Genomic DNA, 14,808 nt, shown 5'->3' on the forward strand with positions numbered 1-14,808 from the left:
CAGACTTACCACTTAGCAGGCTGATTGAATCTTGTGGCTTCAAAAGGTTTTTTTTTAATTTGACTGAGAGCTTCAGTGTTGGAAGATTGGTTATTCTTTTAATTGCATGGCATTCACTAGAAAGCTCTCTTTACTGTATGGCGCTTAGTAGGATTCTCTCTGTATTATTGTATTGTGCTCACTAGAATTGCTCTGTATTGTATTCCCTGGGATGCTCTGTATTGTTTTGTGGTCCCCGGGATGCTCTATATTGTATCGTGTTCACTAGGATAAGATCTATATTCTATGGTAGGCACTAGGAATCTCTCTGTATTGTATGTTGGTCAGTGGGATCCACTCTTTATTGTATGGCAGACAGTAGGATATCCTCTGTATTCTATGATAGTCACTGGGATGCTTCAAAATTGGGATTTCATCCAACAGGCCTGTTTTTATTACTGAAGGAGTATGTTGGGAACAAACTTGCAGCAGATGCAGTCTTCTGTCACGTAGGATTTAACTGCATTTTTTTTTTAAATTAAAGACAATGTAATGAAATAAAATATTAATACAAGACAAAATTGGAAGCATGGTTTAAATGTTATTTTATTAAATACCTTTTGTCCAAGGTTTCAATGTAACAAAGCTATGAAGATCTACCAACATTCAGAACAAACACAGGGTAATTGTTTTATTTTTCTATTATCATGCAAAGATTCTGCATCAAATGCCTTTCCAAGTCCTGTTTAAAACGTGATATTTATAATATATATTATATATATGCTTACAATAGCCCCATAAGATAACAGTAACAATGCTAGAAGTGTACTGGTTTGTCAGTTAATGACCATACCAAGCTAAGGATTTTTTTTTTCAATTAATTTAAAAAGAAAATTATTTTTCCCCCAAATACAATGAAAAAAAAAAAAAAATAGAAAAAAAAAACAGGAAAAAATTAGAAAGGTTTTATTTTAGAAAGATGCACTAAATACAGAGCAATTCTCATATAATTAATACAGTGAAGGAGCAGACCTAAAGTAGACATGCATAAATTTTCTTATTTTAACTGCATATACTTTATTTTCTGTTTGGTTTTCCCTTTTGTTTTAACTGTTAAAACACCTAAAAGATTACTTCCCAACTTGTTACAATTTAGTGCTGTTGGAAAAAACAAACAAAAAAAACCAAGAGAATAAAAGCATTATCCCCTAAAACCATGAAAAAGCCTACCCCCCAACCCTATCCCTCCCGTGTGCTCTTATAATTTCACACAAGCATTCCAAACTGTTTTGTGTTAACCCAATTCCTTTTTATTATAAACTACAATATCTGATTGAATATAGAACCACCTAATATATAGTTTCTTTCTGTTACATCACGCACCGGTCATCTCAGGAAGTCTGGAGAACATGCTTAGCCCATGTGCAAATTTCCACAAATACAGTTTCTTCAGTAAGCCCTACTATTTAGTTTATTACAAGTGGGGATGACATACCATTACATGCACCTATCAAAACACTTAAATAGTCCAAATTGTGCAACAATGGCAAGTTCACAAACTTTCCTTCCTCCTAAAAAAAACTTCTGAACAGTCTTGTTTTTTATTTCTTAATTAAGGCGACCGAAAACATTACATCCTAATGAAAAAAAGTGTTGTTTTTTTCTCTACAGCAGTCTGCATTAACAATCAGTTGGAACGTCGTAGATTAGACTCGTTTCAGAAAAGGTGGATGTCTTTCAAATTGTGCATTTTTTATTTTTTTTGTACATTGAAGAATTTGTGATATGCAACAATCTACATCACATATCTGTTAATTAGCGCTACTTGTCAGGATAAAAGAGAAGCAAATCTCTTCAGAAAGGAAAATTCAGATGTGGGAAAAGCCAAGCGCACCCTTGGATCTAAATGAGATTTTGCAGAACAAGGAGAGTGCACATTCAGACATTGATTATGAGAGAAAGCAGAGGGCTTTACAAAGAGATGGAAACCTTAAAGGCTTGGTTTTCTCAAAAATGAAGTTATCAGACACTGTTCACCCTCTTGCAAGAAAATGAAGGGCCACCAGACCACACAGTTTAGAAGGTGCAGGCAAGCATAGAAAGACATGCATACATCTCTACGCATCCGAGTTCAGTGTATTGGTTCACTCATGACAGACCACTCATGACATACAAGCAGATCTTTTTAATCTGCTTAATATTACACAAAGCTTTATCACTGTGAAAATATATCAGCCCCTTTTACATATATACCACCTGGGAAGTGGTTTTATTCTAAACCTTTCCCAAAACGCTTCAGCTTCTATTTTTCATCTATGTCCTCCTAAGAGTTCATATCAAAGTTATTTCTATCAACATAGCCACTAATGAAATGTTCCTTCTACAGGATGTACATTATATACCTTTTCTATATACCTATTTCTTTAAGATTTCTTTACTATTCCTCCCTGCCCATCCCCTTCTTAACATAGACTATTTCTGTTCTTAGGAGCCAGTGGGTGGATGACAAATTTGCCAGCTCACTGCTACGTTGGAGGTGAAAGAACAATCAGCCAACAATATCAGGAAGGTTTCAATAGTTAGAATTAAAAATAAAATCTAGAACAGAATGAAAAATAATAATAAAAAAAACACCTCCTCTTGTGGCTCTATCTTATGCAACGTTGCAGGTCCACAACTTTTAATGAAGACCACAGCAATCCTCAGGGTAATGATAGACCCCCATATCTCTGCCCTGCCATTTTGTGATTCAGCAGTTCCTCCAATTAATATGTCTAGCTGATTTCATTTATTTATAGCCTTGCACGTTGTATTCTCATTTTATTTTTCCTTTTCCTCAAATGATGCCCGAGGTGGCTGTCAATCCCATACTCTCTCTCGCTCTCTCTAAAAGCAGCCACATACTCCTCAGCCTGGATTTTAACAAACAATATATATACGTTTTTATGTTAGTTTTTGCTCTTTTTGAAACTTTAAAAACACCTCCGTACAGCAGGAACAGACACGATGGATCCATGAAATACAACAATTAGCCAGCAGCTGCTTCAGCCTCAGAATGCATGCAGGGTTTTTCGTGCATTTTTGGCTACTGCCGGCATCAATATTTTTATTTTTAAAATTTTTTTACTTTTTATCTTTTTAAAACTTCTGAACGAACAGGACTGTTGCCGTCGTTTAGGCAATCCACACTTGCTCGCTAGAAAGAGGTTCTTCCACTGGAGAGGCTGTAAAGGGGCAAGAAATGTAAAACAAGGGGGTTTAAAAAAACAAAACAAAAAAGACAAAAAAGACATGATAGCATACATGTTAATCCAATGTATTTTCAGGATATTTTAGGAATTGTCTTAATATCAGTGTTTAGCTAAATAAATAATTGTAATTAATATAATTGTAATTAAAATTGTTGTAGTTTACCATCTTGCTCTTTTAGTATTTTAGTTAACACCCCAATATTTTATACACTATATATATATATATATATATATATATATATATATATATATATATATCCTCAAGGGTGGCACTCCCATAAAAAAAGAAATGCAGCGGGTGCCCTCCAGAAAAGGTCCGCCACAGTTGACCTCTAATGTATAATCCACATAGGCGGCACTCCGTACTCCAAAAATTACAATACAGGAGGTGTGATGAATGGCGATATTCATCACACCTCCTGTATTGTCATTTTTGGAGTACGGAGTGCCGCCTATGTGGATTATATATATATGTATGTATGTAATAGAGATAATCCGGCACTCACCCCAGCCTCCACAGCATGCCCAGGTACCTCTCTAGCAGTGAAAGGATGGCACTCAGGGTCTCAACAGTATCTCTAATAAATATAACTATATATCCTGGCTGTGCCTGTTATATATTAGTAGTGCCGTTGAGACCCTGAGTTCCACCCTTTCACTATATTATATACATATATATACACACACACACATACATACACACACTCCTCCCATTAAATATCTTCTAACAAAAGATACCACAGCTCACTGCTACCTACCTGTACCATTTCCTCACTGGAGGGGGGCGGCTGGGGCCCCGGAGCAGTGATAGTGGACGTTCAACCACTTGCCATCTCTACGGTACCAGACCCGCGTCTCTTCTGACTGCGTAGTACGAGGTCGTCCCTGGGCGTCGATATACTGTGTGAGCCGGATGTAGGCAATGCAGGCTGCATCCTCTCCAATTACATGCACATGTGGATTCAGGATGGTGGTGTGGATAGGCTTTGTATTTTTGGACAACACTGAAAGACAGTAAAGACACCTTAATAACCCACATACACCAAACAGATTTTAGTTTTATTTAAATTAATCCATGTAAGGTGTGTCCTGGGAAATCTTGATGATATAGATATTAATGGAATAACATGTAAAATAGACCAAGAATAAGTATAATATTGGGATTAGTTATATGCACAAATATAATATAAGAGTGTGAATATTTCTGTAATTTAGCTTACTGTGCATTGTTAAGAGTAGACTAAGATAAAATGAACAAGGCCTGGACAATAAACTTGGTATAACATAATAAACTGCAAGCACAAAAATAATTTGCTTTAGTTTTCAGTTATCATTTATCTGTACTTATATATTCATGTTCATAAAGTGTGATATTTATATCTGCACCTATTGTTATGGCTCATCATATACATATGCTCACACCTATACTGATGCAAGAAATTAATGAGGTTTGGAAGGCTCAGCTTCAAAGCACTTCTTTCCTAATTGAGACCATGACCATTAAAGCACATTATTCTATCAAATTTGGCCATCCGCAGAATTAAAAACACTCTAACCTTATATTTTAGAATTTTCTCTTGGTGTGTCTTTAATTGAATAGTAAGGGACAAAACATTCCTATAAAGCGGATTGTATAGCTGCAGCATATATTTTGCTCAACATTCAGTAGAGTTGCCACGGTTTGTTTTCTCTCGCTTGTAAACACCATATCTCCTACCAGGGCTACCCAGTGTATTTTATTCAAGTGTGACAACCCACACAGGTAATAGCAGCTTGGGGTGTGGACTGTTAGCAAGTGTGTAGAAAGGGTCAAAATTCTGATAAAGAACAAACAAAGAGGAAGATAGCAACTTCCTAAGGGGATGACATAACATTATTTCTAGGGGGTTGGGTACGGTATCCCGACGGTCAGAATCTTGATGCTGGCATCCTGACAGGGTTCGGATGCCGACAGCTGTCGGTCAGTATCCTAACCCTCCTCCTCTCTCTACCCCTGACCCTCCCTCCCCGCTGCCTAAACCTAACCTCCCCTCATGCACCCTAAACCTAACCCTCCACCCTTAGTGCCTAACAATCTCCCTAGTGCCTAACCCTTACCCTCCCCCCAACCCCAGTACTTACAGTCGGGATGCCGGTGCTGGGATTCTGACAGGTGTCGGCATTCCAGTGCCAGTATTCTAGGCGCTGGCATCCCATGCCTAGTATATACTGTATATTGGTCTGTACGAAGGACATTTTTATCCTTATTATTTGTACACCCAATACGTAATTATTTTGAATTTATCCGTGGCATTGTTTGTGACGCGGCACAAAGCATATACTCACAATTGTCAAAATAAAATTTATGGAAGTCCATTCCTTCAACAAGGTTACCAAGAGCTTCAGGTTCAAATGAGGTCAAGCCAGGGTCACAGATCTTCCTGTAAAATACAAAATATGCGGTTTATAAAAATAATATTACAATAAAATTATTTCTCCATAGAACCAGGAGACATTTTTTTCTGTCTCTTTAGTTTTCAGGTGTTATTCAATAGGGTACAATTCATCTTTCAATTTTACAGTATAGTATTCAACTAACATTTCTAAGCCACATTTCCTCCATTTTCCTCTACTTCACTGTTATAGAATAAGGGGGAGTTGTAGCAAACCTTGGAGAGAGATAAAGTGTAGATAAATAAACCAATCAGCTCCTAACCACCATTTTACAGGCTGTGTTTTAAAAAAATGACACCTAGGAGCTGATTGGTTGGTACCTTATCGATCTCCACTTTATCCCTCTCCAAAGTTTGATACATCTCCCGCTACGTCCATCTGATTATCACTTCTCTTCTCAAAGCCATGAAATGATAAAAGCCAAAATCTAAAACATGTTTATGGTAGTAGAGATACTGTGAGGAAACAATGAATTTAGACTACTAAGGGCCGTATTCAATTAGGTGAGAAAAGTCACGTTTGGTGAAAAGCGTTATTGCAGCATATGCCAGTTTTGATGCAATCTTTTAACGTACTTTCTCAATGCGCTCCCGATTTTTCGCCCTAATTGCAAACCACGCGAAAACGCATATGTGTGATAATTGCGCATGGCGAAACTAGCGAAAAGTACAGCACATTTGGGGAAAAACAGTCTGTACCCCATAAAAAGCCTAACTGACAAAAAATAAAAGTATTTTGGCATCTTAAAGTGAGTCAAATGGCTGTTATATGCATATTTGCATGAGTGGAAAAATGATATAAAGCAATTTCTTTTGGAAACAAAATATTGCTGTAGTTAAATTGAAGGTACATTAAACTGGGTGCTAGTATAGTTTTGGGTCTATAAAGTGAAGTTTTAAAAACAAATTAAAAATACACCTGCTGCAGCCACCTGCTATCCTAAAAATCTGTCCCATCCAGACAGCCCCCAAAAATACCTGACTCAGTACTTTAAACCCATTTTTCTACACTTTTTACATTTTCACCCCAAAAATTACCTTTAAGTCATTATTAGGCGGAATTAAGCCAATTTTTATTTTTTTTGCTTAGTCAATAGGGGGGTGGTGCTCAAAGGGCACATGCGAACACTCCAGCAATTGGATAGCATGATACGTACGTATGCGTGAATGGTTCGCACGGCGAAGGTTTTTCGCCAAATGCAACTTTACGCACCCAATTGAATTCGGCCCTAGGTATCTAGGTTTGCAGAGGGATACAACCATGTCTACTCCTAGCCTTATGTTGTACATTATCTGTATTACTGTAAATTACCCCTTGCCCGCATATAATGCTATATATCATGTAAAGAAACTCTTAAGGGGGGTATCCACTAGACGATAAATTTGAACGATTGAACGATAATGATAAAATCGTTCGATAATCGTTCAAACATCGTTTTCAAATCTTTTGCAAATTGTTCAGAGTGGAAGATCATATTTCAAAGGAAACTTCAAGGGAAAATCGTTAAGAGGTTGGACAGGGATAAAATCGTCTAGTGGATGCCCCCCATTAGGTTTGAACTCTGTGTACATATTGACAATTCAGAGTGCCTGTTTAACTTCTCACACTCAGAGATAGCAAGTATCCTCTTCATCGTACAGTGAAGACAACCATTTCCTTAGTTCCCTGTAACAGAGTAAGAGGGTGGCTTCTGGTGACCCAGGTGCAGCTTTTGCAACAAGGAGCTAAACTAGGGTGGGGTCACTCCACTGTCACATATGTACAATGTGCTTTCCACTCCACGGAGATTCAGAACGCAAGGGAAATACCCAGTACAAGGCAGTAACAAAGCCAAGCTTACTACTTGAATTCGCTGACAACAGCATTTGTTCTGGTCCCTATTGCAGGTGAACATATTTACTACTTTGTAATTTGAGATTTTGCCCAATACGAATAAGGAGCATGTGCCATTGAGAGGATGTGGAGTACCACAAGCTTTGCTCAAATCCCACTCTCTGCTCTTTAATTGCTTCTAGTACTGGTGTTGAGCTTGGGCTGAATAAGATCACAGACCATTACTGGATCAACTCACGTGTAAGCATCAAAGTCCCCATTGTTGATGGCTTCAATCAGTTGCTCTGTAATCTTGATAATCTCCTGTTTGCGCACTGCCGGGGAGAAGGGAAGGAGTGAGTGACACGCATACTGTACATGATTTCAGCCACTATCATCAGATCTCAACACGGAATTTGATGTTAATACCAAGAGAGGCATGTAAATCTACTGGATTCAAATGGTAACTTAAGTGCACACAAGAGAGGATGCTGAATAAGGATTTACAGTTGCAAAGAACTCTATAATATTTAACCTTCTAGGACTAGCATTATCCCAGCAAGGATTGAACCATGTCTTTCATGCACTATTGAAAAGAAATTATACAAATCCAATCACGTATTTTTAAGAGAAGAGTAATACAGAGGGCCTACAATTCTTCACCGTTCAATAGGATGTGATTCAAATCTAATCACATATGTTTAGGCGAAGAGAAATACAGAAGGCCTTCAAGATTCTTACCACGTTCAATAAACATAGGTGCTGGCCATACAGAGATTTGTGGCATAGTGGACTACAAATCCTTATTAAGCTTGGTTACATTTTTAAAACGTTGTTGCTGTTACAGCTTAGTGGAACCAAGGACCAGATGTGAAAAAAAGAGAGAAAGACCACATCCCCAGATTATCCATTGAAAATGCATAGGTTTTTCTTCATTCACTTCCTAACATGTTGTTGTTTTCATTATAGAGAGCCTAGATTGAGAGTGTGCATCAATATGTTGTTGTAACCTCCAAAGACTAATGTCAAATTTACTTACATTGAAAGAGAGAGGGAAAGGGGAGTGGGCCTATTACAGTGAATACATTATAGAAATATGCAAACTAATATTGGTGTTTTACAATGAGCACACTCAGTGGCATAGTGATGCAGAAAGACAGCATCTCAAATGTTAGCAATATTTCTAGAATGATGCTAATCTGTATGAATGTTCTCCCTCTGAGGAAGTCTGGAAGTGACAAAATGTGCAGGGTTGGTATTATTGGAATTTTTTTGTGTTGCTTTTGCTTTCTGGATAACAGATTTGTACAGATAAGGCTACTGTACATTCAAGTTGTTTTTTTTTAATACAAGCACATCTGCACTTCGTACAATTTATATATCAAATTCTTAAATACTACACTATTAGATGCATGCTCCGTTTTATGGTTTCAGATTGGAATTTGACCTGTCAACAGGTCTTTTGACGGCAGCTGCCAACTGGTCACAATACCGGGGTGTGTTTTTATTTTTTATTTATTTAATGGTCACTGCTATCACACTCTCACTATTTAACCAAACCCCCTTTCCCACTCATCTAATGAAACATACATATATGCACACAGTGTGCTAATTCAGTGTGTTATGAAAACGGTCTAGAAGATGGGTAGCAATTATTACACACTCTATTCCCCGCGTCAAATTCAGATATTAAATTTTTATTTTACTTTTTGCGAATATACAAAATCTAGTTTAACTGGTCAATACACATTTGACACAACAGACATTAAAGTCACCATTTTCACAGAGTTCCCCAAGAAATAAATTTACATTACAAATCACAAACAGCAAAACAAGGAGCTTTTACTCTTCCCCAAATAAAATGATCACTAAGGGTTAGTGAGAGCTTGAAATAGAAAGAACCAGTTATTAACAAACCACCTCTCTGTGATTAAAAAAAGTGAATAGCACAAGTGGTTGAAGTCCCATATACTGTACTGATCAACCTTGTACTAAACTCAAGATAGAGACATGTACCAGGGTCAGTATAGGTAGCAGGGGAGGGCTGGCAATGGGGAAAGGACTTGCAATTGCCCCTACACTTTAATTTCTAGAAATCAGGGCTAAAACTGTAAGGGGAAGTTATTCATTCAGTGCTAAATTCAGCATACTCAGCGCTGTAAATCAGAAACTAAGTGGCTGACCATATCAGAAGTCATATAGTAGATTTCCTTTAGAAGAGGAAATAATTACAGCAATGACTAGCAGGATGAGAACAGGCCAGATCATTAAAAGGGGAACAGTCACGTTCACACAGTTGAAGCATCAAATTTCGAAATACTTCGATCACCGAGGCACAGCTGGCTAATAAGATCTGGTGTTTACTCATGAAATTATGATTTGTAGTGACCTGATCATGATCACTCTATGTTGTGGTCGAAACCACTCTATGTAGGTAACAGGTCTAATTAACCATTGCACTATATACCATTCCTTCCCCTGTAATAGTTTTAGCATTTACTCTATTTAGCAGGGTCCCAGCAAACACTAATAGCTGTGTATGCTGCTGGTGGTCACTTGGGCCTGCCGGATTGGCCCAGCTATGACTTTCTAGGCACTCGCCTAAATAGAGGGAGCAATAGACAGGTAAAATCTGTAAAAGGGTCACACCTTGGCTAACTCTGACTTTAATACTTGAGTAGAAAAAGGCCCCAAGCCTCTCCCTGGTCAAATGAACTTCCGGGAAGACGCACATCACTCAGACCAATGCTGAGGCCATACAAAAAATAATAAATAACTGTTTTAAACACATGAATGAAATGACAACCAAACTATACAGTACCCACCTATCAATTCAGAACAAATTAGGGCTATGACCCTTTATTACTATGGGACCTATTCCCTGCCCTCGATAAATAAGCATCTTACTCACTGTGAGTTACAAAATCACCAGAGCAATTTATCATTGGTCCGGTCTGGAGACAGATGATCCGAATATCAGCTGTCCCTGCGATCCTCATCAACGCTACTTTGGCAGCGGTGAATGAAGAACTGCTGAGTCTGACTTGACAGTGCTAGTGTGCATGAGTAAACTTGGGTTCTGGTGGAAGGAGTTGTTACAGAGGCAGAGAGATCAGAAAGGATTCCTCTTCGCAACATAGGACTCCCTCCCATAGGAAAGGAGTGAGGTCCAGGAATCAGCAACATCTGAAGATGACGAAGGTTCCTGAGCTCCAAAAATGTTGTGTTTTCGAAGCTTGATGAATTTAGGTTCCCAAACCATTCTATAGGGACAGCCGGCCAGATTGGGACTGAAGCTTAAGCAGGAGTTATCCGTGATATCTTTGTAATGAATAGCCCTGATACTTAATTTCTAAAAAAGTAGGTGAAAATTCATGGAATAATGAATAGACTCCTACGTGAGTGACAGAGCTTACATTTTACTTACAACGAGCACTGCCTTTCACCACACATGAAATCGCTCCTTCCTACTGAGCCCAGCAGTGCCTAAAGTTATATTCCAGATGTATGAGACTACAGGGCTTTTCTTAATAGAGCAAATGGTAGGTGCCCCAGGGGAGGAACCTCCAAAGTACTAATACGGAGAAGGAAGGGGATGTAGTACAGGTCTTATTTATAGTGGAAAACATTTTTAATACGTTACTCCAGTCCTTTAATAGTAATCTCTTATTAAACACGTGGAATGTCATCACTGTGCCATTAGCCACTTACAGATGTGTCCACATACATCTATGCTCCGTGCGCTACAAGTCACGCTACACATATCGCGGGAGCTCCGTGTGATTCTGTAGCGCTGAGAGAATTTCCGTGCAACTTTTACCTTCAAATGCGTCTTATTCGCACAGCGATGCAAATGGTTAGCACAAGCAGCTTCTGCTGATTAAAATGACATGCAGCATGCCTATGTTCTGTGTGCAACTCCGGGTGTATCTGCATACGAAACTTTACGTTACAGTGTTACAGCCGCTGACACTGTAAAATAGCGTTTTGCATGCAGATACACCCGCAATCGCTCAAAGAAAATAGGCATGCTGCATATCATTTTAAGCAGCAGCAGCTGTGTGAATAAGATGCACTTGAAAGTCAAAAGTTGCACGGAAAGACGCTCGGCGCTACAGAGTCACACCACGGCATGGCGCGACTAGTAGGGCCATTTAGCACGCAAGTAGGCTAGATTTATGAGGACACAATTGTACATCTGCTTGTACATGGGTGAAATGTAGCCAGCCCTCCTCTGATAACTAGGTTCTACAGGGCTCTATTAAAGGAAGATGCAGGTAAGTCTGGAAAATGACAGTAATGATTAGCGTATGTAGGTAACTAGGGAGGATCACTACTAATAGAGGTTCTACTGAAATACAGCCATCTGATGGCTAACTTACACAGCGAATTGCTAATTGAGAATGGTACAACTGGAGTGAGCACTGGCTCCGGCTGAGCATGCTCTATCTCCAGTGTCTGACCTGGGCTTTCCCAGGCTAGCACTTTCTCTTCACAAGACTGGGAAGCTGTAAAGAAACATATTGATTAACAAAACAGAGGGAACCAAAAGATAAATGGTCATAAGTTAACCAAACATACAGTAATGTAACATAAAGAGGAAGAGATGGGAAATAAATCAAAATATATAAAAACACTTTTGGTTTGCCCTGTTGTACACCATAAAATCGCCTACATCATGAAATCTGCAGATACACAGGCCTAGATTAAAGTCTTCCCCAAGCAACTTTTTCTTGGCCCCTTCCCCCAATACTGAAGCTCTCCTAATGCAATCCCTATGGTCATCCCATCTGCATTTAAAAAAAGAACCACCTATTTCAGACCATTTTTAAATGTTTATAAGGGCATATGTGCCCCTTCCAGAAGTCCAGGCCAACTAGTATCGAAGATGAAAGTGTGTTCAACTTCGATTCCTTGGAAATTAGTTTTGCTCTGCTGTGATTTAACACACACAGGCACAAAGTAATACATAATGGATGCAAAAAAGCATTTACAATTTCTGACCTCTTTGGTTGTCCAGGTCATGACCTGCTGGTCAATTAAAGGTTTCAAAAGCGTCAGAGGACTGGCTGCAAAAGCTCCTTTGCTTCTACTGCACGACTTTCTTCATTATTAGTTTACTTATCTCACAAATACGGATAATAGTATCACAGGTAATTTAATGGTGGACGGTTTACAGGTGTCCCTTATCTCCATCACACAACAGCTTGGCAAGTGGCAGAGCAGTAACGGGGGTGAAGAGGAGGAACCAAACATAACCAGAACATGATTTCAGAGCTAAATTATAAACCCTTATAGATAATGATGAAGATTTCTAAACTAAATAATCATATAAATCTACTATGTGTTATTGTCATATACACGATTATATTGACATTAAACCAGTATATATGTGCAACTCAGGCCTAAATCTCCACCACACTCTGTACATGTACAGCACTATTCCCCACTAAGCTGCAGCACTCCATGACCAGACTGCCCACAGTATTCAGTCTGTATACATTTTAGAGGCCAAAATAGGAGATTGTAGCCTGAAACAAGCTGCTAAAAAATATAAATAATACAAAATACAGAGAACTAATAGAATTGTTATTATTAGTAAAGAAGTGACCTATTATCCTGCAATCTTTCAGTCCTAGTCTATAATCCCATAGAGCAGGCCTGGCCAACCTGTGGCTCTCCAGCTGTTGTGAAACTACAAGCACCAGCATGCTTTACCAGCTGATCAGTGGGAGGGTATGCTGGGACTTTTAGTTTCACAACAGCTGGTAAGCCACAGGATGGCCAGGCCCTCAATAAGAGTATTTAATTCCATAGTTACTTATGATTTCCCTACTAGCAAAGTACAAATCTTCTGATGCTGAATTACATATCCAAACTACAGGAGAACAAAGAGCCACAGGAACATGCAGACTGAAAGAGATAGAATATATAAGGTTTTGTATATTCTAATTGTCACAAGGGTCCAGCATTACAATAGGTCTATGTGGACAGTGCACAACACCATACAAAGGGCGGAGAAGGGAATAACACAGCAATCCACTCTTCACTTACTGGCTGCACCACACAGACCAAACTGTGACTGCAAGGACTGAGTCTGTGTTTTGCTCTCACTTTGGCTCCATCCTTGGAGAAGCAAAGGGCCATCCCCAGGATAGAGAAGAGATGCTGATCGGTATGCAGCAAATTAATAAATGCACAGGAGACATGAAGGTAATCATTACATAAAAAAAAAATAATATTCTCAAATAAAAAGTTATTTACAAGGATGGTCATCGATATTCAGGTGATCACAAGTAACACACACAATCTTACTTACAATGACAAATAAAGGGCAGACAATGTCCTGCAAAGACCTACCCGCTAAGCTTAGATTCATTTCTAAACCAAGTATTTATTATGGATGAATATAGAAAGGATTCCATTATTAGACTAGAAAACATTGTTTAGTAAGGAAAATTAAACTAATTAAATCCCTATGAGATTCTAATTACAATAACTAAAACTTGAGTTCATAGAAAAGAAAACGTGAAACATATTTAGGAGTTAAAAGTTGTTTGGGTGTTTTTAATAATAGATTTTGGAGTGAAAGTAATTGCCATCCTCTGCACTTTGGAACACAAGCTGTATTGAGCGAGAATCCATTGTGTCACTTATTGATTTCTTTCCTTACTGTAATTCACTACATTTCTGCCTACACTAGGAGGCCTCATGAAATGACTGTGTACATTTAAGGATTGCTGGCACCTGTACTGGCAACAGCAGCAACGGCTAATCAGTTCTCTTCTGCAGTTGTTTGAGATTTGTTGTAAAAGACACTGAGGACCTGATGGTGATCTAATGGTTTATACAATGAGTGACCTTGTTCAGTCTTGCACTGAGCGCAGACATAAAAAAGTGGATTGTTAAGACAGTCTGCACATTGCAACATAGGTCATAAAAAAATGCTGAGAAACAATGATATGTCATGTGAAGCATTTTGTGGTTTGGCATTATTTTCCAAAGTAAAGTTACAGCTTGCTCTTTTAAACATTTGTGCTTATTGTGTTAGTTTCCCAGTTCTCATGTACAAGGTACTCAGCAAATGTTTTGCTGTCCAGTCCAAATAATTAGATATTTCTGATATATCCTGATTGGTACATTACAACTCACTGCTACATCCTCAGACAGAATACAATTTGCAACCACTAGGGGGCAGACTGTCGCAGAGATTGTACTGTACAAAAGGCAATGTGAAAACAAACAATTCTCAAAGGACTATTTTAAGGCAAACTGCTGAATTAAGGTTACCATCCACAATTTTAATTTATAGTCTAGATCAGTGGTTCTCAAA

The 14,808-nt window shown here is 38.5% G+C and overlaps 1 protein-coding gene across 26 annotated transcripts in view; it reads right to left on the reverse strand.

The window, feature by feature from the left end:
- Positions 1-567: 567 nt before the first annotated feature.
- CAMK2G (calcium/calmodulin dependent protein kinase II gamma) overlaps positions 568-14,808 on the reverse strand; it is a 291,189-nt gene continuing 276,948 nt past the window's right edge. For 12 of the 26 annotated variants that reach the window (XM_088475593.1, XM_088475571.1, XM_088475592.1 and 9 more), the window contains 6 exons: positions 13,530-13,643; positions 11,858-11,983; positions 7,735-7,810; positions 5,556-5,650; positions 3,989-4,234; positions 568-3,203 (listed from right to left, as the gene is read on the reverse strand). In XM_088475593.1, the coding sequence (XP_088331719.1) occupies positions 4,002-4,234; positions 5,556-5,650; positions 7,735-7,810; positions 11,858-11,983; positions 13,530-13,643 (644 nt within the window). In that variant the 3' untranslated portion in view covers positions 568-3,203; positions 3,989-4,001. The remainder of the gene's footprint in view (positions 3,204-3,988; positions 4,235-5,555; positions 5,651-7,734; positions 7,811-11,857; positions 11,984-13,529; positions 13,644-14,808) is intronic. The other 14 variants (XM_088475601.1, XM_088475608.1, XM_088475610.1 and 11 more) reach the window with 3 other exon arrangements.

Source organism: Taudactylus pleione, unplaced genomic scaffold (genome assembly GCF_031769625.1).
Source record: "Taudactylus pleione unplaced genomic scaffold, aTauple2 ptg000016l, whole genome shotgun sequence".
Classification (NCBI taxonomy): domain Eukaryota; kingdom Metazoa; phylum Chordata; class Amphibia; order Anura; family Myobatrachidae; genus Taudactylus; species Taudactylus pleione.